Source organism: Haliotis rufescens, unplaced genomic scaffold, assembly GCF_023055435.1.
Source record: "Haliotis rufescens isolate VD_foot unplaced genomic scaffold, xgHalRufe1.0.p SCAF_12, whole genome shotgun sequence".
Taxonomy (NCBI): Eukaryota; Metazoa; Mollusca; class Gastropoda; order Lepetellida; family Haliotidae; genus Haliotis; species Haliotis rufescens.
The window spans coordinates 4,084,585-4,108,347 of record NW_025963802.1 but is presented as its reverse complement, the minus strand read 5'-3'; the positions used below and the strand labels follow the sequence as shown (position 1 = coordinate 4,108,347).

Sequence of the window (23,763 nt, the reverse complement as noted above, 5' to 3'; positions counted from 1 at the left end):
GTCAGCGAATCTGACCACCCAATCCCATTAGTTGCCTCTTACGACAAACATAGTCGCATATTTTATGACAAGCATGGGTTGCTGAAGACCTATTCTAGACTCACTTACTGAGTGTCACACTGCTAGCCCCTCTAGTGTCACCCTATGCTAGCCCCTCTAGTGTCACCCTATGCTAGCCCCTCTAGTGTCACCCTATGCTAGCCCCTCTAGTGTCACTCTGTGCTAGCCCCCTCTAGTGTCACCCTGTGATAGCCCCTCTAGTGTCACCCTGTGCTAGCCCCTCTAGTGTTACCTTGTGCTAGCCCCTCTAGTGTTACCTTGTGCTAGCCCCTCTAGTGTCATCTTGTGCTAGCCCCTCTAGTGTCATCCTGTGCTAGCCTCTCTAGTGTCACCCTGTGCGATGATTGTATGACCACTGTGAAATGGATGACAGTTCAAAGTTTTCAAATTACCACATTGACGAGTCAGAGAACCATTCTTTACTTAGCCAACCTGACAATTTGATCTTGTTTTGTCTCAAATACTATCGAGTTCAGTTGTCATGAAAATAATCATATACTCTGTACTGATTCAATGTCTACAAAATATTGAAAAAGATAAATGAAACACCGTGACGTTTCTTCGTCTTGTGCGTGGCATTGATTTAAACCCGGAAACGGCCGTCTTGTCGAGACTTCTGTCTAGCAATAGTAATTTCAAAGCCACATGAGTGGGTTCAAAGTCGCTTTGACAGTATTCCTGTTATTTCCCGACGTGTCAGCTTGATGTGGGTGAACCAGAATTCGAACCCCAAATCAGAGGATTCTTGCATGCCTAGGGGATGCAACTCTGCACAGCAAATTGTGGTGCCTTAGACGACTGGGCCCCCCGTGCCCCCGAACCCACAAGGTGCGGGCAAACTTTAATATCAGAATCTTGACATATTTTTTCTGTCAAATCAATACTTGTGAGCAACATGGATGAGTGAGTGAGTCAGGTTTAAGACAGCTTTTAACAGTATTCCAGTTATATCACGGCGTGTCAGTTTAATGTGGGAGGAAAGTCCGAAATGATGCAGGTCTTAGACGTTTACCACCACGGTGAAACCCAGTGGCGAACCCGGTTATGGTGCTGCCAAACCTAGAAACATAATCAGGGCAACCGGGATTCGAACCCACAATGATAGGTTTCGACCAAAAGATGCAACTCTGCACTGCGGACTGCGGCACCTGAGACGACTGGGCCACCTACTGTGACAGAAGTGCATTCACTGATCATGCCATGCACTTTCATGATCCAGATGTAAATACTACCAGCCCTTCATGACGGCCACACAGTGATGTCTTACATTTTAGTAACGGCATCCAAACTCTTTGGAAACATATCCCCTTGATACTTTATTCCACAGTAAAAGTCGCCAATGACATAAAGACAAACAAAGCCAATCATAGAACCCTCGATGGTATGGTACCTTATCTTTGAAATAATTATTTTCCGAGAATGTCATCATGTACGCTTGTTTATGTGAAATACTGAGACAGGGAGTTATACTTTGAAAAGCAAGGTCACAATTCCCTCATCAGTTGAAGAGCATGATGAAGAAAGCATTGCATTGGAAGTTCAAACCTCCACTGATACAAAAGGTTGACTGAACTAATGATCATGAAAGCTATAACTTCTTTGGTCCTGTTTTCAATTATTAACCTTTGATACACCATCGATCTAGACAGTATGGATGCATCTTTGTTATTTAATTAGCTTTAGGAACAAATGAGAAAGAGTGTTAAGAAATAGAATATTGTTGTATGATAAAATAGATGAGGCCAAGTGCAGACATTTTCTATTAGTTGTACAGATTTAACTTAACAAATCTCATTAAAATCAGATTTTAGTGCTCACGGGTCGTTCTGATATGACCTGTAATGGGATGTTCCAAGATCTTCGTGTAGCGGGAGTGAAGATTTGATTTTATGGAAAATGTATCTTTAAAGTCCCTAATCTAATGAGTGAATGAGAAATGCCATTTTTAGAAGAATATTGGCCATATTATGACAGTGGTGCCATACATTGTACTCATGTTTGGAATCAAACCTAGGTTTCCATGGTGATGAGCAAACACTCTTCCCACTTGGCGAGTCAACTTTCACTTAACAATATTACATATCAAGTCTTTGGATGGCATTTGGAAGTGATACACATTAGGTAGAGTGAGTGAGTGAGTTGGGTTTAACGCCGCTTTTAACATGATTCCAGTTATATCACGGCGTGTCAGCTTAATGTGGGAGGAAAGCCTGAAGTGATGCAGGTCTCAGACGTTTACCACTTCGGTGAAACCCACGTATTAGGTAGAGAATTTATGGATGTTATCCTCTTTATTATGAGGAACACAATGTTTTGGAGTATGTACTACTCCTTTATCAGCTGAATGAATGATGAAGGAGTAAGCATATACCCGAAACGTGTTCCTCATCATAAAGAAGTTGACATCCATAAATTCTCTTCCCTAATATTACAAATGTAATACTGTTTGTAGTTGCTACTCTTGCCATGGCCACCGAACTATTGACACTGGTTCTGGGTATAGAAAGAGTGCCTGTTCCACACAGCAATCTTTGTGTTATGACGATCGCAGCTTCCATGCTTTAATACAGACGTATGATAACTGTAGGGTTGGTTGGTTGTTTTGTTGTTTAACGCCGCACTCAGCAATATTCCAGCTATATGACGGCGGTCTGTAAATAATCGAGTCTGGACCAGACAATCCAGTGATTGACATCATGAACATCGATCCACGCAATTGGGATACGATGACATGCATCAACTAAGTCAGCGAGCCTGACCACCCGATCCCATTAGTTGCCTCTTACAACAAGCATTGTCGCCTTTTACGGCAAGCATGGGTTGCTGAAGACCTATTCTACCCCAGATCTTCATGGGTAGATAACTGTAGGGCTAAGGTCCCTTTGTGGAACAGAGTCCTGTTAACCTGCTACTAAAATTAGTCTTGAGGAACCATAAATTAGCCTTGAGAATTGGGTACAGGTAAATACAATGGTTGTTAAACTCTTGAAGTTTGAGAACACTTAAGATAAACTTGATAATTTTAAGCTTATCCGTAATCTTTTTCAGATTCCCAAATGATCTATTTTCATGTTGTAACCTGAAATGTCATGTGATTAAAAAGTATATGACAGCATGACAATTGACCTACCTCCCTACCAACTGTCTAAACAATGGCTGGCAACAAAGTAGAGAGAAAACAAAATATACGAGGATCGTAAATTCGTTTGTCAACACTTGAAAGAAACTAACAAAATATGTAGCCACTTTCGGTGCACACAAACTGTTGTGACTGTGCAGTGTGTGGGTCAGTGTGGCGCATACACTTGTTACCAGCCAACACACCACTACTGTACCCAGCATGCAACAGGCCCTTGTCGGTACCTCGAGCACAGAACACATGACTTCCACCAACAGCTTCCAAAATACATGTAATCATGCATGTCCCTGACTAGTGCCTCCCTAAATACATCAACATAATAAATTATCAAGTCTTTGAAAGGCATTTAGAAGTTAGGAAGAGTATTTATGGATGCCAACTTCTTTATTATGAGGAACACGATGTTTCGGAGTATATGCTTACTCCTTCATCAGGTGAACCAACAATTGTGAAAGTGTTTTAATTTTATTTTTTCATTTATATTTATATTTTATATTTATTTTTTCAATATAATATCCCTGCTTTTCAATACACTTCTCACATCAATAGCGAAGCTTTTCAATTCCTGTCAAGAGGAAGAAGTTTTCTGAAGCCACCCTGAAAACCCCATTCACGGCAACTTTGAGGTCATCGTTGTCGTCATAGCGCTAAAATTCCACGAAGGTGTTCTTTTAGATTAGGAAACAGGTGGAAATCACTTGGTGCCAGGTCCGGAGAGTATGGAGGGTGAGGTCATGCTCTTTGAACCCACATTGTCGCACAGCAGCCTTTGCATGTCGAGGGTTGTGAGAAGAGGCGTTGCCATACACTCGTGACATGCGGTCATGAATTTCTCAGGGAGTACTTTTCAAAAGTAAAATTAGTACAAAACCTGATGACTGCTCGGTACTCGTTCTTTTCCATTTTTGTGTCCATTTGGACCCCATTCATGTTCAACAGGCTGCCAAATATACAAACGGCCTCAACAGACCAAATACACTTGCAATGAACTACTCAAACAATGTACTACATTGACTAGTTCACTTTGTTATGGCCCATAGTTGAGACTCAGTTAGCCAGACTTAGAACCTTTTGACCAGCTTTTGTATTCCAGGTATGTCTAGAAGAGGCCAACCAGTGATCGATACTATCAGCAATGTTTCATTCTGTCTGGATATGATGACATGCACTATACTAAGTCACCACACCTGACCATCTGATCAATATAGTTGCCTCACACAACAAGCATAGCATAGGTTGCTGGCATTCCGACATGGCGTATTACAGACACGCAATAAACCAATTAACCACACCTGACCATCTGATCGATATAGTCGCCTCACTCGCATCATGCATCATGAGGGTGTTGGAATTCGCACTAGGCAGAGTAGTGTCAAGAATCTACGAAGGGGTTACAGGGAGTCTACCCGAATGTTGTTGGGAATCTACCAAGGTATTGCCGAGAATCTATTATGCCACGCCCACTTGCAGACCTCCGTTTCTTGGTTGGTTCATGTTAGAATGGGCGGGGTTGTGTTGTGTTATGGTGCTGAACGAAGTCGCATATAGTCATACTGTTCTCTGCGAAATAATTTGTGTTAATGAATAAATAGTGAGTTAGTGAGTTTGGTTTAACGCCGCTTTTAACAGTATTCCAGTTATATCATGGCGTGTCAGCTTAATGTGGGAGGAAAGACCGAAGTGATGCAGGTCTCAGACGTTTACCACGGGTATGGTGCTGAAAAACCTAGAAACTTAATCGGGGCAAACCGGGATTCGAACCCACAATCATAGGTTTCTGGCGTGCCCAAGGGACGCAACTCTGCACAGCGAATCGCGGCGCCTCAGACGACTGGGCCACCCGTGCCCCCTAATGAATAAACAGCCAGTCTGTGAAGTAATTATTGTCAAGCTAGGTTTTCTGTTGACTGGCAAATACACTACCTTCTGGCCAACGCTACCTTTCAGAAAATGAATCAGACCGATTCACAAGTTATTCAATTAAAAGGATTTGTCCAGTCAGTCAGCACTCTCTACACCCCACTGACGTGTAGCAGTATTTCATACATAGAGGTTATCACATGAGTGTGTTTTGGGATGGCAAATGATCCTGAATGAACATTAAACATTGTATTCTTTGTATTTATTGTTGTACATCATGGGGAGTTAAATACATAGCGTTATTGCTAATATAGGATATTTACTATCCCAACAACAAACAAGCCTGATAACCTCTGTATCATATATATCATATATGTATCAATTCTAAAAAAGGTTGACATGTTTCTTAGAGACGATATTTAAACCTTGCAAGTATTTCTGAAATGTGCACATTGATATATTATGTAACAATGTCTGTGACTAGTCAGAAGGATAGTGACAACAGTCAATATTGTTTAAAGAGAAACTTGTGCTTCAGACAGTGGCATATTTGCAACATACCGTATTTTCTTGAGTATAGTGCGCACCCATGTATAATGCGCACCCCCCTCTAGCGGGTTCAATATTTTGGAGAAAAAAAGAAATTTGAATATTATGCGCAGAATTGTTTTACACCGTACCCTTTCAGCGAAGTCCGGCAAACGAACGGGTGCTGAGAAACTTCGTCAGTACAAATTCGAAATTTGAGATAAAAAATCACCAGACATGTTTATTTACTGTTTAAATAGTATTTATTGTTCTGCTAGGCATTGTTTTATATTTAGGGATTAAGATTACCTTGCGTATTTTCTCGTAAACTAAGCTGGAAACAGCAATCAGCTGTACACACGTTTTCTTGGAATCGACCGGTGATTCGGTCAAGACACACCCAATGATATAACTTTATAAGATTTTTAATGCAAGGATCGGCAACAATTGTATCTGAAACTATTTTATTTATCAGGAATAATATATTCCATTATTTTCTTAATTACATGCAACCTTACTAAACATATTTAAAATAATAATGACCCTAAGCGAAGCAGCCGATCGCTATTCCCGGGTATTATTTTTTACATGGAACATGTCTGACCAGTCACCGTCAAGGCTCACGCGCACGTGATCACGTGATCGCGAGAATTTCATGTTGACATAGAATCGTCAAACAAAAACAAATATGACTTTTAACGAGTCAAAGTATGTCATTTATGATATATGTATCCATTCTCTGTCAACTAAAGTTTGTTTCAAGGCGTCAATGGCGGTATTCTGACCGTGGTTGCTGTTAATAACGGTGAGTTGTGCGATCTTCCGATCGCTTCACACACGATTTCGCCGAAATTAATAAAAACAATATTATAAGGAATTTTGAATAAAATCAATGAAATAAGTTACAAACATAAGTCCAGATATACAAAGAACACTTTTATAGCCAGACAGTGCAATTACATAATTATTTTGCGTACTTCAGTATGGATTTGTTGACATGGTATTTCCGGTGTTTCGTGCTCACGGTAATGTCTTTCCATGGGGGAAAAAAACATCCAAACTCATAATTCGTGTATAATGCGCACCCCCTTCTACTTAGCTGTATTTTTTCGAAAAAAAGTGCGCACTATACTCAAGAAAATACGGTAGGCAAAAAGGTGAGGTTGGGTGAAATGGGGTTTAATGTCACATTCAAGATTATAGCACCCCTGTGTGTGTGGCTGCTTGTACTAGTCCAGACTAATGCCAGTTTTATACTGCTACTAGTGCTAGCATACTGAGACGTCATGCAACTGTTTAACATAGACAACCCATTCAGACACAGCGTACTGACAACCAGGCTCCTAATGTTTTATCTCCTAAATGCCAAGCACCAGACAAAATAACAAGTTAAATATTTGTAATGTCTTTGGTATGACTCAGCCGAAAATAAAAAACCCAACCTTCCGCTTTCTGGGCAGACACTCTAACCACTACACCACAGAAGCAATCACACACAAAATTGCCTACACATAATTTATTTAATGTCAGTGATCGCCTTTCACAGTATGTCAGACTATTATTTTGATAATGATGATAATTGTCACAGTAATTTGTCCAGAACTCCGATCGTCAAGTGTAATTAGATCGGTGATAGCCAAGGGTGGGGCCATGTTTGTCAGGGTCAGCTGAAGGTAGTATCCACCTGACCTTATATATTTGCATAATTATCCATAAATGACCCCAAAACGGATACTGATTTTATCCATTGTCATTATCCTACCGATCACCCTGCCCATTCTATGATAAATCAGCTTATTTATCCACTTCCTATATGTCTGCTACCTGGTCCCCAGCTGTCAGCCAATCAATATTCACTTGATCACAGTATCAATCCACTGGACACAGTGGAACACTCAAGTGTTTTATGTCAAATCAATTCCTCAATCACATCAGTCTGCCAATTCTGTATACCGCAACCATGACTGGATTTCTCTTAAGAGCCGACTTCAATATTTTTTGAGTTTATGGAGGTATAACATAAAAACCAAAGCACACACTGTGTCAATTTGCAGAATGTGCACACTGGTTTTCACCTCAATAAACACAAAAGAATAAAAAAGTTAAATACATCAACAATATTTATTATTTTACAGATTACAGTACGAAATAAGCGACTTCGTTCAGTGCCATTAGGCAACACGAACCCTGCCCATTCTATTTTGAACCAATCAAGAAACAGGTCTCATGAGGATGTGGCCGAATGAATTCTCTGCCAACCTTGGTAAATTCCCAACAACATTTGGGTAGACTCCCCATAACCCCTTGGTAGATTCATAAAACGTAGCTCATAACATCTATCACTAGTTTGTCTCTTCCAAACTCGATTATTTATGCGTGTGTGTTGTGTGTGAGGGGTGTACAACATTCATTTCAAAATATCCTGTTCATCGGGCTAGAGACACATGTAACAATCATATTACGAGTTAACAAGTTACATCAGACATATTTCGACCCGTGAAAATCCGGAGTAGAAAAGTTCTTCAGCAACCCATGCTTGCCGTAAAAGGCGACTATGTTTGTTGTAAGAGGCGACTAATGGGATCGGGTGGTCAGGCTCACTGGCTTGGTTGATGCATGTCATCGTATCCAAATTGCTTGGATTGATGCTCATGATGTCTATCACTGGATTGTTTGGTCCAGACTCGATTATTTACAATTCGCCGTAATATAGCAGGAATATTGCTGAGTGCGGCATTAAACAACAAACAAACAAACATTAGACATGTTTCAGTCAAATATTTGTGTGACAACTAAATCTATCGCGTGGCTGTCATAAGACTTCCAGCATGGGGAAATGTCAACAGGGTCATGTGACATGACAAGCAAATAACATCCCATCAACCATAATGACGTCATCATACTTATATGGTCGTACAACACCGCTTGTGATCAAGTAGCTAGATTCTTCAATGAGTATTGATAATATTTTACATGGATCATCTCGAACATGATTATATTTGCATAAACCTGGACAGGAACGTGGACACGAACCTGGGTGTTTGGAATGATGAGTGAACACCTTGACCACTATGCTACAACACCGATCCCTTAAAGCAATGAGTTCTTTAAGCTACAGGGAGGAGCTCTTCCACAAAGCAATCGTAGCGCTTAGTCGAGAACTCCCATTCGTTAACAATGACTTACGACAGTCGTGGTGCTAACATCTCTTACTGGAATGTGGTGCAGGTCAGGTGAAGAAGCATGCCAATCCCACAATATTATGTGCTGGTCTAAAAAACTTTGCAATGCTTCAAGCCACAAGTATAAAACTGTTTTTGTGTTGGGCAGCAGGAAGTATGAAACACTTGCACCACGTGATATCCCCCGACCACAACCTGGGAGTGTACTACACAGGGGCCCCGGTAGTCTGACATCTTCTCCATCTCACATGGGCTTGATCACTCCCTCAACATAAACAAGGCCCTTATCAGTGTTATTACTCTTTGGAGGATGTAAAACAGCAATAGCTTCACGCACAAGTGCCCATCAATCCCTTCTTTTGATGTGCAACTAAGAAAATGAAATGTTCAAGAAGGCTTCAGCCATGAACCAACAATGTTGCTGAAGAATGTGGAAATGACGACAGTCTTTTTCAAAGACAATTCCTTCCATTAACTGAAATTTCCAATATCCAATAATGAGATTTTTTTTAAACCCTGGATGCACTGTAAAATCTACTGTGCAAAATAAATTCTGAAACCTTTGAGGACACCTCCTCTTTTCACTTACCTCTGGGAAGAAATGTTGAGGAAATTTGGCCTTTTCTTTTATTTGAATATTTTCTATATTTCCAGATAAAACCTGAAATAAACAGAAAGGTAACCAATCATGTATGCATATTCAGTATATCTGTAGGATGAGTGAGTGATGAGCTATCATCTGACAGCTGAAACATTAAACTAAGAGAACAGATGTAGTTTTGGCTGCAGTCAGCAATATTCCAGCTATATCATGGCAGCATGTAATTTAACATGAACGTCATGCATGCTGGAGGGGAATGATCACACACGAGGAGACACATTTTGACCACCCACTCTTCATCCATTAAGTCAGCCATAGGGAGACAAGCATGGGGCACTTCTCATTCTGCCCTGAATCTCCACAGCGAAACAAGCATGGGGCACCAGACTCATATTCATATATCCCACAGGGAGACAAGCATTGGGCACTAGACACACATTCATATATCCCAACAGGGAAACAAGCATTTGGCACCAGACACATATTCATATATCCCCACAGGGAAACAAGCATTGGGCACTAGACACATATTCATATATCCCACAGGGAGACAAGCATGGGGCACCAGACACATATTCCTATATCCCACAGGAAGACAAGCATGGGGCACCAGACACATATTCATATATCCCACAGGGAAACAAGCATGGGGCACCAGACACATATTCATGTATCCCCACAGCGAGACAAGCATGGGGCACTAGACACATTCATATATCCCACAGCGAAACAAGCATGGGGCACTAGACACATATTCATATATCCCCACAGCGAGACAAGCATGGGGCACCAGACACATATTCATATATCCTCATAGGGAGACAAGCATGGGGCACTAGACACATATTCATATATCCCCACAGGGAGACAAGCATTTGGCACTAGACACATATTCATATATCCCACAGGGAAACAAGTATGGGGCACCAGACACATATTCATATATCCCCACAGGGAGACAAGCATTTGGCACTAGACACATATTCATATATCCCCACAGGGAGACAAGCATGGGGCACCAGACACATATTCATATATCCCCACAGGGAGACAAGCATTTGGCACTAGACACATATTCATATATCCCCACAGGGAAACAAGCATGGGGCACCAGACACATATTCATATATCCCCACAGGGAGACAAGCATGGGGCACTAGACACATATTCATATATCCCAACAGGGAGACAAGCATGGGGCACCAGACACATATTCATATATCCCACAGGGAGACAAGCATTTGGCACTAGACACATATTCATATATCCCGACAGGGAGACAAGCATGGGGCACCAGACACATATTCATATATCCCACAGGGAAACAAGCATGGGGCACTAGACACATATTCATATATCCCCACAGGGAGACAAGCATGGGGCACCAGACACATATTCATATATCCCACAGGGAGACAAGCATTTGGCACTAGACACATATTCATATATCCCCACAGGGAAACAAGCATGGGGCACCAGACACATATTCATATATCCCCATAGGGAGACAAGCATGGGGCTCTTGACACATATTCATATATCTCACAAGGAGACAAGCATGGGGCACTAAACACATATTCATATATCTCACAGGGAGACAAGCGTGGGGCACCAGACACATATTCATTGTATTAGGAATAAACACTATGTATTTAGCTCGCCAAGGCTCGCTAAATACAATGTTTATTCCTAGTGCAGGATATTTACCATCCCCAAACACACTCGCGTGATAACCTCTCTATCCCCACAGCGAGACAAGCATGGGGCACTGGGGACATATTTTGCCATTTACTCATTCAATACACTAAGATCTGGCAACCCAAAGAGCAAGCACAGGATTCTCAGAGACCAAACAAACGAAATTGACAGACTGTTTGTTTGTTTGTTGTTTAATGCCACACTCAGCAATATTCCAGCTATATGACGGTGGTCTGTATATAATCGAGTCTGGACCAGACAATCCCGTGATTGACATCATGAGCATCGATCCACACAATTGGGATGAACCAAGTCAGCGATGAGCCTGACCATGCGATCTCGTTAAGTCGTCCCTTACGACAAGCACAGTCGCCTTTTATGGCAAGCATAGGTTGCTGAAGACCTATTCTACCCCGGATCTTCACGGTTAATTGACCGACGGAGTTCAAAATAAAGGAGTGCCCTGGCATCCTTGTGATTTTCTACTATTATAAGTACATAAGTCTAAGGACCCATAAATCTCATCTTTTAACATTAGGGTTACGTCAAGGACCCCCATAATCTTAATGCATACCTGCCAATCATATATGCAATGCTTCCGAAAGTTTTCCTGCTCTAACAACGCTGAGCAATAAACATCAAGCACTGCCAGTCTCAATGTCTCCTAAATATCATCAATCCTCAGGGAAAACGTCAAATTTCAAATTACACTCATTGCAGTGTCGACATTCATCTCTTGTAACTTATAATTTCCACCTTGGATCAAAATTTACAGAAACAGCCGAGACAGCTGATGGTGAAATCGTTTAGTGAGGATATAAAATGTGGAGTTTCATGGAAGCTGTTTACAGCGGATGAGCTGATTGGCTACCATTCCCTGGTGCTGTTAAAGGCCAAGTGTTTGCGGGCATCAATGCGCTGTCTTATTGACCTCGGGGAACAAGGTCACAACTAGGTCGACTTATGACGTAATCATTTACTTACCTCACGGCCTTCAACCAACACAAATTTATTTTCTGAAAAAGAAAAAAAAAACATGTTTTAGTTAATCTGGTAAAGTAGAAAAAGTAGTAGTAGTAGTACTATAGTAGTAGTAGTAGTAGTAGTAGTAGTAGTAGTAGTAGTAGTAGTAATAATAATAATAATAGACCATTTATAGTGCACATATTTCCACGCCATACAGGGGCATGCTCAAAGTGCTTATTGCTACCCCGGTGACTAGATCAATGTGCACACAAGAATCATTCTCAGCTCCCTGGGGAGTACACAACTTTCAAACTGTTTAAATTATAAGTATGGACACACAGTTACTTGGTGCAGTGGGATACATTAAACAATAATATCTAAAACAGTTGTTTACTGTGGAACATATAATTCATACTTTTAACAAACATACTGAGGCTGTACATTGAATCCCCAATCGCCGACACACACTGCCATGTCAATTGCAGGTTATAATGGACACAAAATAGTTTGTTCCACTTGGATACAAATTCAGAATGGACACAAAATAATTAACATTATGAGTCAGGGGTCACAAAAATGGACAGCACTTTTAAATATGAAAACTGCTACAAAATGCATGTTACACATGACTGCTATTTCTATTCAGGTAACACTCATAGTCCACAGTATCAATGGTTGATTTTCTTCAATCAAACATTGAACTCCCTGATATACAATAATTCTTTATTGATAATCCTAATCAGACAAAAAGAATCGTGAAAGTATAGAGCATGAATCTGAATCAGATCATATAGGTACAATATCATTTAACAAGAAACAAATCCAAAATTGTTATGCAGACACTCCAGTGGTGTGTGTCAGCTCCTAGCAATTGGGGGCTGTGTGATGGCCCAGTGGTTAAAGCATTCGCTCGTCACGTCTAAGGCCTGGGTTCAACTCCCCACATGGGTGCAATATGTGAGTGAGTGAGTAAGGTTTTACGCCGCTTTTAGCAATATTCCAGCAATATCACGGCGGGGGACACCAGAAATGGGCTTCACACATTGTACCCATGTCGGGAATCGAACCCGGGTCTTCGGCGTGAAGAGCGAAGGGTGCAATATGTGAAGCCTGGTGTTACCTGCCGTGATATTGCTGGAATATTGCTAAAAGAGGCGTAAAACCTTACTCACTCACTCCTAGCAAATGTCAGCACAGGTAAAACAAAAATGTACCCCAGGTTGGTTGGTTGGTTGGTTTGCTGTTTAACGCCGTACTCAGCAATATTCCAGCTATATGACGGTGGTCTGTAAATAATCGAGTCTGGACCAGACAATCCAGTGATTGATATCATGAGCATCGATCCACGCAATTGGGATCGATGACATGCATCAACCAAGGTACCCCAGGTATCTTCTGCACACTCAAAGGTACTCAAGGTATGCAGGTACATTTGTGACTACAGAATATACTTCACAGTATCTGTGCCAACAACGATCCTAACAGCACAGTTTGCAAACAGGACAAGTAAAGACTTTGGCTCAGTCCCTTGACGTGCCATTTAATGAGAGTTGACAGTTGTTTTCAAGATAGAAGTGCACCTTTTTTGCAAATTCACAATGTATTCCCTCATATACAGTAAACTACGGTTATAACGAACTCAAATGGACTACTAATTTTAGTTCGTTATAACCGTAGTTCGTTATAAACATATATACAGCATAAAAACAGCAAATAGTCGGGACCAAAAAGTAAGTTTGTTATATCCGTCAGTTCGTTATAAGCGTGTTCGTTATAACCGTAGTTTACTGTATATGAGCCAGTGATTCATTTCTCTGCTCATTCAAGGAGCTGCATTACAAACAGATTCTTAAATCAGCCGCATAACACACAAGGCTGCCCCGTGAATGCATTCAGTAACTTGAAACCACAAAGACAGCCCTAAATAATCAAGAGCTGAATTTCAGAGTAAAACATTTATGCTGACATCATATCAGGTTAAGAAACGTGAGTGCATGGACATGGAAGTGTAATTACATTAACAGAAACCTTGGCTGGTGATCCTCAGAGACGTAACAGAGCATCTCCGGGACACATAAACCACTAGTTGTAGCTTCATAATAGCATTAGTCCTGCCAATGAAACCAGGATTGAAGGCAAGAGATAACGAAATGTGCCTGTTGTCTACAATTGTCTCCTCTGAGTAGCCCTGATGTCATCTAGCATACAAAAAGCAGTGAGTGAGTGCCCGTCTTGATAGGGTGAGTGAGTGAGTTGATGAGTTGATGAGTGAATAAGTGAGTGAGTGAGTAAGTGAGTGAGTGAGTTTTGATAGGGTCAGTGAGTGGATGAGTGAGTGAGTTTTGATAGGGTGAGTGAGTGAGTTGATGAGTTGATGAGTGAATAAGTGAGTGAGTGAGTAAGTGAGTGAGTGAGTTTTGATAGGGTCAGTGAGTGGATGAGTGAGTGAGTTTTGATAGGGTGAGTGAGTGAGTTGATGAGTGGGTGAGTTTTGATGAGGTGAACGAGTGAGTTGATGAGTGAGTTTTGAAAAAGTGAGTGAATGAGTGAGTTGATGAGTGAGTTGGTTTTGAGTGAGTGAGTGCTGGTGACACTTAGAATGGCTCAGAGGCAGGAGTATGAGTGAGTGAGTGAGTTAGTGGGTTTTGAGTGAGTGAGTGAGTGAGTGAGTGAGTGAGTGAGTGCTGGTGACACTTACAATGGCTCAGAGGCATTCAACGGTGGTTAAAGCGTTCGCTCGTCACGACAAATACCCAGGTTTGAATTCCAACATGGGTACAACATGTGAAGCCCATGTTTGGTTTCCCCTGTCATAATATGGACAATACATGATTGACATTTAATAAATAAAAGCAAAAAACCCGTTCCATAATCATTAGAAATCTATTGTATGATTCCCACTATATCATGAACATGTGTTTATTAATCTCAAATAATGATGGTACCAGGTGTTCCCAAAAAGGTGAGCATACCCTACCCCATCGGTGGCACCCATCACAAACACATGCAAAGGCAAGTCACCAGATAAACCATGGGAACATGTGGTACAGGTCAAAATAGGGAATTGCATCATACTTCATTTATGTCACTTAGGGGTCAATTAGGACATTTCCTCCACATGTCTACCTTAAACCTTTTGAAAGTTTTACTGAGGCCCTGAATGTTCTCGCTGAACAAACAAGTTTTGAGCAAGAATCGTATGATGCTCTTTTGAACACGCTTGAATGTACTTGAAATGTAGACACCAAAGGCTGGAGCTGCAGGAATATTGCACTACATAAAGGGAAAGTTAACTATTGGAAAGTTGAATATAAAACATCAATGCCTGAGAATAACCAGTCTTGATTAGCCATAAAAACATATTCCATTGCGCATAAAAGGGAAAATAGCGATGGAAATAACATGAATAGTCTCGTGGAGAGTGTTTTGTCACTCTGATCTTGCCTTTCATGCATAGATCATATTTATTTCTAGTTCAGGTGGGTAAATGAGTGGAAGGGAATTGGCTATTTGACCATTATTGAACGATATTAGATAATCAGAACCTGAAGCTTAAGTTAAACAACTTGGCCAAACAGACAATAGCAAGATCGTTAGGCATGTCAAACATTGTGGCCACTCAATCCTCATTGATTCCATAAGCTTCAGACAGACTCAGAAGTTTAATAATGACACTACTTTCACATAGCTGGAAACCATGCTTGTTCCCTGTGAAGATCCAGGTTAGATCTAAGGGGTCTTCAGCAACTACCAAAGAGGCAACTAACAGGATCGGGTGGTCAGGCTCACTGACTTGGTTGATGCATGTCATTGTATCCCAATTGCATATATCGATTCTCATGATGTCAATCACTGGATTGTCTGCTCCAGACTCGATTATTGACAGACCACTGTCACATAGCAGTGGAATATTTCTGAGGGCGACATTAAACTACAAACTAACACCATGAGGATGAAGCCATCTCATTCATGGGTATTTACAGCTGACACAGACAGGAAGTGTACGGGTCAAATCATATTAATTTCAGTGCGTTGCGTAATTCTATTACAAGCAGCGCTGAGCTGGAACCGTTTCTTGCAGTGAAGATAACCATATGTTGATTGGTATCATCAAAACCACAACCCTACACCAATGAAGCTGAAGTTGCTAGGTGAAATTCATCCAACTGTCTCCACAAATCTGTTTTTTTTCATTTTTACCTCCTTTCTATGCATGGAGTTATGGTCATACATGGCATGAATACAAATGGAGAAAGGCAGTCGGATTGTCAGACAATATGGATTTTCTGACAAAAGGTCAGCTAAGATTTAAGTGGAACCGGTGTGTAAGTTGTGAGCTGGCCTGGCTGACAGGGATTTAAACAGAAACACAACCCAATTCTCAGAAGTAGATTGGTTACAGTGGCTGGTCTTCAAGAATTTAGCCAAGGGATTTATGGAATAACCATTCATGTGGCATATTCGTGCAGATTTAAGCGAACTTGCACCTTCTATAAGTTTTGAAAATACTTCACACCCACAAGCAATGAATCTTCTTACTTATGGATGCAATAACAGTTATTCTTTTCCTGGTTTGGATGCAGCTTCACAGTCGGTGTGAAATGAGACAAGAAGAAGAAACGTGTAACACTGTTCATCATTCTACTCATCTCCCACATCATGACTGCGGAACACTTCTACTGAAATGACCTCCTAGAGTAGCACGGAAAACACTTATTACAGAAGGCTGAAATGAAATACCGTATTTGACGTAATGAGCGCCTCGCTCTAATAAGTGCCCATGGCGATATTTGCTCATATATTGGCAAGTGAACAATCCCAATTAGCACCCCTTCTGATTGATCAATGTACACAAGACTTATTTATTCATGTATAATACGCACTCGTGAGTTATATGCACCCTCAATTATGGTCAACTAAATTCTGGAAAAATATATCTGTTGTATATAAACATTTCAGGTTGTCAGCATAAACAACGAAATTTACCATCTTTAACTCTGTTTTTTTTTTAACCAAAATATTTTTCTAATAAGAGCCCCCTATTTCTAATTTTGAGAGCGCCCTTCATGCTTATTATGTCGAATACGGTAGCTTGTTTTGTAGGCATAGCTGACAGTAAATACATCTATCATCCCATCAGTATGCATACGCTTTCATCTTAAGATCTAAATAATTAGCTGCACAGATGTTTCGTGTGCCACCTCCATACCACTGTCATGGGTTTGAGTCCCAGTTTAAGATGCTTGGTGTGTTTCCACCATACCACTGTCATGGGTTTGAATCCCAGTATAAAATACTTGGTGTGGCACCTCAATACCACTGTCATGGGTTTGATTCCCAGTTTAAGATACTTGGTGTGGCACCTCCATACCACTGTCATGGGTTTGAATCCCAGTTTAAGATACTTGGTGTGGCACCTCCATACCACTGTCATGGGTTTGATTCCCAGTTTAAGATACTTGGTGTGGCACCTCCAAAACACTGTCATGGGTTTGAATCCCAGTTTAAGATGCTTGGTATGTTCCCACCATACCACTGTCATGGGTTCAAATCCCAGTTTAAGATACTTGGTATGTTCCCACCATACCACTGTCATGGGTTTGAATCCCAGTTTAAGATGCTTGGTGTGGCACCACCATACCACTGTCATGGGTTTGAATCCCAGTTTAAGATGCTTGGTGTGGCACCTCCATACCACTGTCATGGGTTTGATTCCCAGTTTAAGATACTTGGTGTGGCACCTCCAAAACACTGTCATGGGTTTGAATCCCAGTTTAAGATGCTTGGTATGTTCCCACCATACCACTGTCATGGGTTCAAATCCCAGTTTAAGATACTTGGTATGTTCCCACCATACCACTGTCATGGGTTTGAATCCCAGTTTAAGATGCTTGGTGTGGCACCTCCATTCCACTATCATGGGTAACATATACCTCCATATATAGGCTCCAAACCAATCGAACTCAAGCCAATCTCATCTTAATCAGTTGAAGGTCTCTTGCATGAACCTCAATCTTATCAGATGTCTTGGTTCTGGATACTGACTATAGGATCTCAGCCTAGCCATGCAATACTTCCAAAATTGATAAAATATCGCAAAATAATTCTTCACATGAGCGATGATTCCTCCCAAGAAGAGACTGCAATAAATCTTAAGCAAATCAATAACAATGTCAATAGCTTATTGATTAAAAAATTATTAATAGTTGCAAGAGCCATTTCATGGCAATACTTTTAATGAGATTGGCCTTGAATGTACCATGGCCAAGATGGCTGTATTGATGTCAGGTCCTTGGCACATCTGTGACCTTACGCATGATGGCGAAAGTTGTGGATGAGCGTGTCATTGCCCCAGCAAAGCCTTGAAGTTCACAAGAAACAGATTAACCAAGCTTATCCCATATTAATGGCAAATTGGATATCGCACAAAACGAAAAACCCGGTAACAATATCCAAAGAAAATGTTTTTTTTGTTTTTTTATTAAAAAAACCCCAATAATTAAACCTTATCATTATTTTGTCAAAACGAATCATTTTCAACTTTAGATATAATACCGGTAACTATCCACCAACATTCCAATATATACAGAAGGAGCTCACTGAATTTTTTATAAGTTAACAAAATATACTTCCGTCATGCATTTAATAATTGTAATAGAGATTTTTTTAATAAGTTTTGGTCAAGCTGTCATGCTTTATGTCTGAGAATATATTTTCATGCAAACTATAAAAGTGCTCTAGAAAAATAAACAAATTATAAAAAAAGTGATTTTTATTTTTTTTTTAAATGTAAATTGGATCTTGAAAATAATGGTGTAAGGATAATGTTTAGAATGGATGAATGTTTGTAGTTGTACACATCCATCAAGGCAGAGCACGGAACACCAGAGGAGAGTCCACAGACCAAGACAACACGGGGAGCATTAATAACCCTCAGGCTAACAAAATGTGAAAGTCATGAAGAATCTATAATGCCTCCTGTTTTTGTGTTTTATGTGTAACGCCGCACTCAGTAATATTCCAGTTTTAATAATATAAGTCTACATATAATATACATATATTGAATCTGAACCAGACAATCCAGTGATTGATATTTAACACAGTGTGCAAAGATCTACGTCATCAATTTCCTTGAATAACAAGTATCTACCTATTAGGTCTTGAAAACTGAGGGTGATAAAACATATAGAATATTTCATTGGCTTTCATGGATTTTTTTTGCGATTAAATTTCTAAATATTTGTACTTTTCTCTTTAGTACACAGAGTAAGAACATATTGTTTATACATGCTGGGGTATTTCCAAACATTCTACTGAAAGTTATTTCTTGTATTTGTGACGGTTTCAATACATGTTTGTCTGATCTTAATAGCGTGTCAGTGTCAGAACCAGAGTTGTTGGTTTCAACGTTGAAGTGTAAAGAATATTTGTATTGTGTAACCGTGAGTAAATTCCGGCCATGTATGTCAAGGTTTAGATGCAGTGCACACTGGCTGGAAATAGAAACTGGTAGAAAACTTAATATCCCTCGTGAATAAAGATTTTGCAAAGTATGTCAAGTTGGCTTAATAGAAGACGAGTTTCATTCCTGCTAGTATGCCCTGCATATACTCACCTACGCCATCTCTATAGTCCTTCAAAATAGTATCTACACCCAAATGTCCATAAGTTTAATATTCTTTTATCTACAACCAACACAAAACTCATTATTAATATCGCTAAGTATCTGTATCACACTTAAGAAGAGAGAACACATATTTTATCATTGTGACTGTCGCCATAAATATGCCATACATTTTGTACAAAGGGCCTGAGGACTGTACTGTACTGAATAAAGAATTCAACAAAGCAGTACCAACATATTTACTACATTCCTCCCACATGTAAACTGTCTGTGTTTAACCTGTTCACAAGTTCCCTATCATGTACTGCACTAGCCTTGCTCCAAGGCTGTACAGAGACAGAAGTCCATGGATGTGTAGTAAATCAATCCTCCTAACAGGCAAGTCTAGACACTCACTGAACACCAGTCTCTTATAGGGAGAACTTGTTCTTATTATTTACACAATCAGATTTAAACTAATAATTATTGTCTAAGAGACTTGTGCAAGTCTAGAATTGCACATGTAAGGGCTAAACCACTGGTTGCTTCCGGTGTGTTTTGGGTAGCTTTTTCCATCACCCTCAATCTTGCATTTTTCGTTGTCTTTAATTAGTCATTGTCCATTTTCCCAGTTTCATAAAAGCATCCCTTAAGTTTGACATAAGCATAAACAACATGTTCTCCAACTGTTAATCACATCATCAGCATCAACATACTTAGATCTAGTGAGGCTAGTTGGTATATGTTCATATTAAACACCCTTAACACACCTAGGTGACCCAGCAATAATGACAATGAGTATGACAAATGAAATACTGTCCATAGAAGTGTCAAGACCACTCACTCACTCACCCACCCAAGACCCATCCTAAGACCCACCAACCCACCCACTCACTCACTCACCCACCCACTCGCTCACCCAAGACCCACCCTACCACCCACCCACTCACTCACTCACCGACTCACTCACTCACCCAAGACCCACCCTACCACCCACTCACTCACCCACTCACTCACTCACTCACTCACCCACCCACCCACCCAAGACCCACCCTACCACCAACTCACTCACTCACTCACTCACCCACTCACCCACCCACCCAGAGATCCTGTAGTGTTCAACTAAGCAACCAATCAAGGAGGGAATTATTCCAATAAGCACCACATTGGTTGGACTTGGTGAAACACCCTGAGCATTAATTACACCAAGTACACCATCAACTCTCTGCTGGTCCATATTTTCTTGTTCCTGGCTAATATCAGTGGCCGATGATGGATGTGCTATCTGATCAGAGGACTTGCAGTGTCAGCGCCAACCTCCATCATTGATATCCTCATGACAGCTCTACTTTGTCTTGCATTTGTGTGTTTGTGAGAGTGGTTAATAATTGGATAATAATGTCCCTTTGAACCAAAAATCTTTCAGGTGTGAGAAATGAATTACTATGTATGTGAAAGAATCTCATTAATTCTCAATCATTTAGGATACAACATGGCAAAATATTCTTAGAATTTTCCCTTCGGGCCAAATATCAAAGATCAATCACATAGGACATATATACTTGTCATTAGTTTCTAAACACTATTGCCATGAGAATCATCTGCAAAATATCATTCAGGCCAAAAACTATATATGTCAACAAGTCTTGGCAACCATAATGGCCTTAAGAAAATATCAGAGTGAGTGAGTATTGTTTTACACCGCTTTTAGCAATATTCCACCAATATCACAGCCCATGTGGTGAATTGAACCTGTGTCTTTGGCATGACGACGAACACTTTAACCACTAGGCTACCCCACCGCCCCAGAAAATATCAGATTCATCACACAACCACATTAAGCTTCCTTTTTGTGTTATCGTGAAGTGTTTTCGCGTGGACTTCTCTCTCATCAATTCGACACAATATTCTCACAATCGGACAGATTTTATGACCTTGACCAGTAAATAAGTCCCTAAAGCTGGATGAGAAGAGGGCGTGGCTGACTCTACATTACAACGAACATGATGACAACCCAGTGGGATGATGTGGATCAGCTTCCCCCACCTTCTGCAGATGCCAGCATTTCCCGACACAGGGCACCTTACTTCTATCCACATTTCTACATCATTCTTATTTTCTTAGAAACGGCTACTGATTTTCTAAAACCAGTGATTTTTATTTTCTTTTGCTTAGTGCCACAACTATTTCAGCTTTATGACAGTGGCCTGTAAATCAAGCCTGGACAAGATATTTATCCAGTGATGGATATTGTGAACAATGATCTATGCCATTGGTGAATCAATGACAATCGTGACAAGCGAATGCCTTAACGGCGAGGCAACTCCACCACCCCAGAATGTAGAACTCAGCAATAGAAACTAACAGTTTTAGTCCACTAGATCTTATGATGATAACATATAGCCAACCCTTAAAAATGGCAGTTTCTACTTATGTCTCATGATAACTAACTATTTGGCAGTTTGGCAAGGACTATAGGACTAGTGCCAATTTCTGGTGCTGTAGAACATGGGATATTGTATGGTACTGTGAAGTTAGACATCACAGAGTCAATCACTAAATGGCTTCAGTCGTCAACATTTTCCCAGCCATTAGACTCGGGCCAGTAACAGAGGGAAGCTTCTCGATCAACAACCAATAAAACCCTGCTTACATGGCCGCAAGGGGATGCTACTGGAGGTGTCTTTATGAGCAGCGGAAACACAAGACAGTTTCACAAACGCTGGCTGTCATTTCCAGACTGCCATTATCATCAGGTCTGAGTTAAATGTGACTGTGAGGTGGTAAGTTGATTGGTTGAGGCAATAACGGGCCTGAATGTACAGGTATTCAGTGTCCCACCTACTTCATTACTGGGGCAAGCTTGATGTGATGGTGGTGATACATTGACTTGACTGATCTCTCTCAACGCTCACTCATATTCAGTTAAATACCAATGTAAGCGCTTAAACCTAAGCCACATGTGCCTTTTCTTACAACTGTGTCTACCAATCATGTGTGGGTCTGTGTGCATGAGTGTGTGCGAACGTACGTGTGTGTTTCTTGTTTGTTTGTTTGTTTGTTTCAAGTTGTTTAATCCCGCACTCAGCAATATTCCAGGGATATGACTGCGGTCTGTAAATATTTGACTCTGGACCAGACAATTCAGTGATTGATGGCAGGGGACACCAGAAATGGGCTTCACACATTGTACCCATGTCGGAAATCAAACCCAGGTTTTAAAAGTGACGAGCGAACGCTTTAACCACTAGGCTATCTGACCGCACCGGTCTAGTGGTAGAGCGTATGCCTGGAGAGTGTCATACCAAATGATGTCAAAAGATGGTACTTGTTGTTCACTGCCTGGGTCCCGGTATTAAGTGGCTAAAACATAGGACTGGTCGGCTCAGAGTCAGTATACTGTGTCAGAGTGGTGGTGTTCATGTTAAACTGTGGCATGGTATCTCAGTGGGCGAGCATTATAAAACTGGCATAAGTACATGCAGCCCCCAACCCACACCCACTCACCCACACCCACACACCCACACCCACTCACCCACATCCACACTAACACCCACACCTACACACACCAACACCAACACACACACACCAACACCAACACACACACCAACCAACCAACACCCACCCAGTGCTGCATGTTTTACACTCAGAGTATGTTTACACTGATACAGCAAAAAAAATATGGTTACCCTATTTTGAAATGATTGTCTAATTCAACACATTGAGTTTCAGTTTCACCTTTTATTGTTTTAATTTAGGCAAACATGATAAAATTGATAAATGCGTTCAATAAGGAAATATCCTTACAAGTTTTGTGACGAGCGTACCAGAAATAACAAGCAACAGCAGCCAATTTTGCAGGGTTGGGAACAATGATCAATCTACCCCGAGGGAGAGTTAGAAACCATTTTGGACAAGCTGTTTTCATTCTAAACATAACACAACTGTTTTTCATCAATGACAGTTTTTCAATTGACCTTATACAGACAATCCATTTCTATTTCCTGTGACCTTGACCTTGCAAGACATACACTGAGAGCAGATAATGCCCAGTTGGATCAATATCCAGATGTTGTTCCCATTTCATTCCATTTCCTCTGTAAGCATCTCAAGCAATCATTTCATT

At 40.7% G+C, this 23,763-nt stretch overlaps 1 protein-coding gene across 2 annotated transcripts in view; it reads right to left on the bottom strand.

Annotated features, from left to right (window-relative positions):
* The window catches only part of LOC124138071 (inositol polyphosphate-5-phosphatase A-like), a 156,286-nt gene that overhangs the window by 21,789 nt on the left and 110,734 nt on the right, over nucleotides 1-23,763 (bottom strand). For both annotated transcript variants that reach the window (XM_046504589.2, XM_046504587.2), the window contains exons 6-7: nucleotides 12,053-12,084; nucleotides 9,359-9,430 (exon numbers count right to left, since the gene is read on the bottom strand). In XM_046504589.2, coding sequence (XP_046360545.1) covers nucleotides 9,359-9,430; nucleotides 12,053-12,084 — 104 coding nt within the window. The remainder of the gene's footprint in view (nucleotides 1-9,358; nucleotides 9,431-12,052; nucleotides 12,085-23,763) is intronic.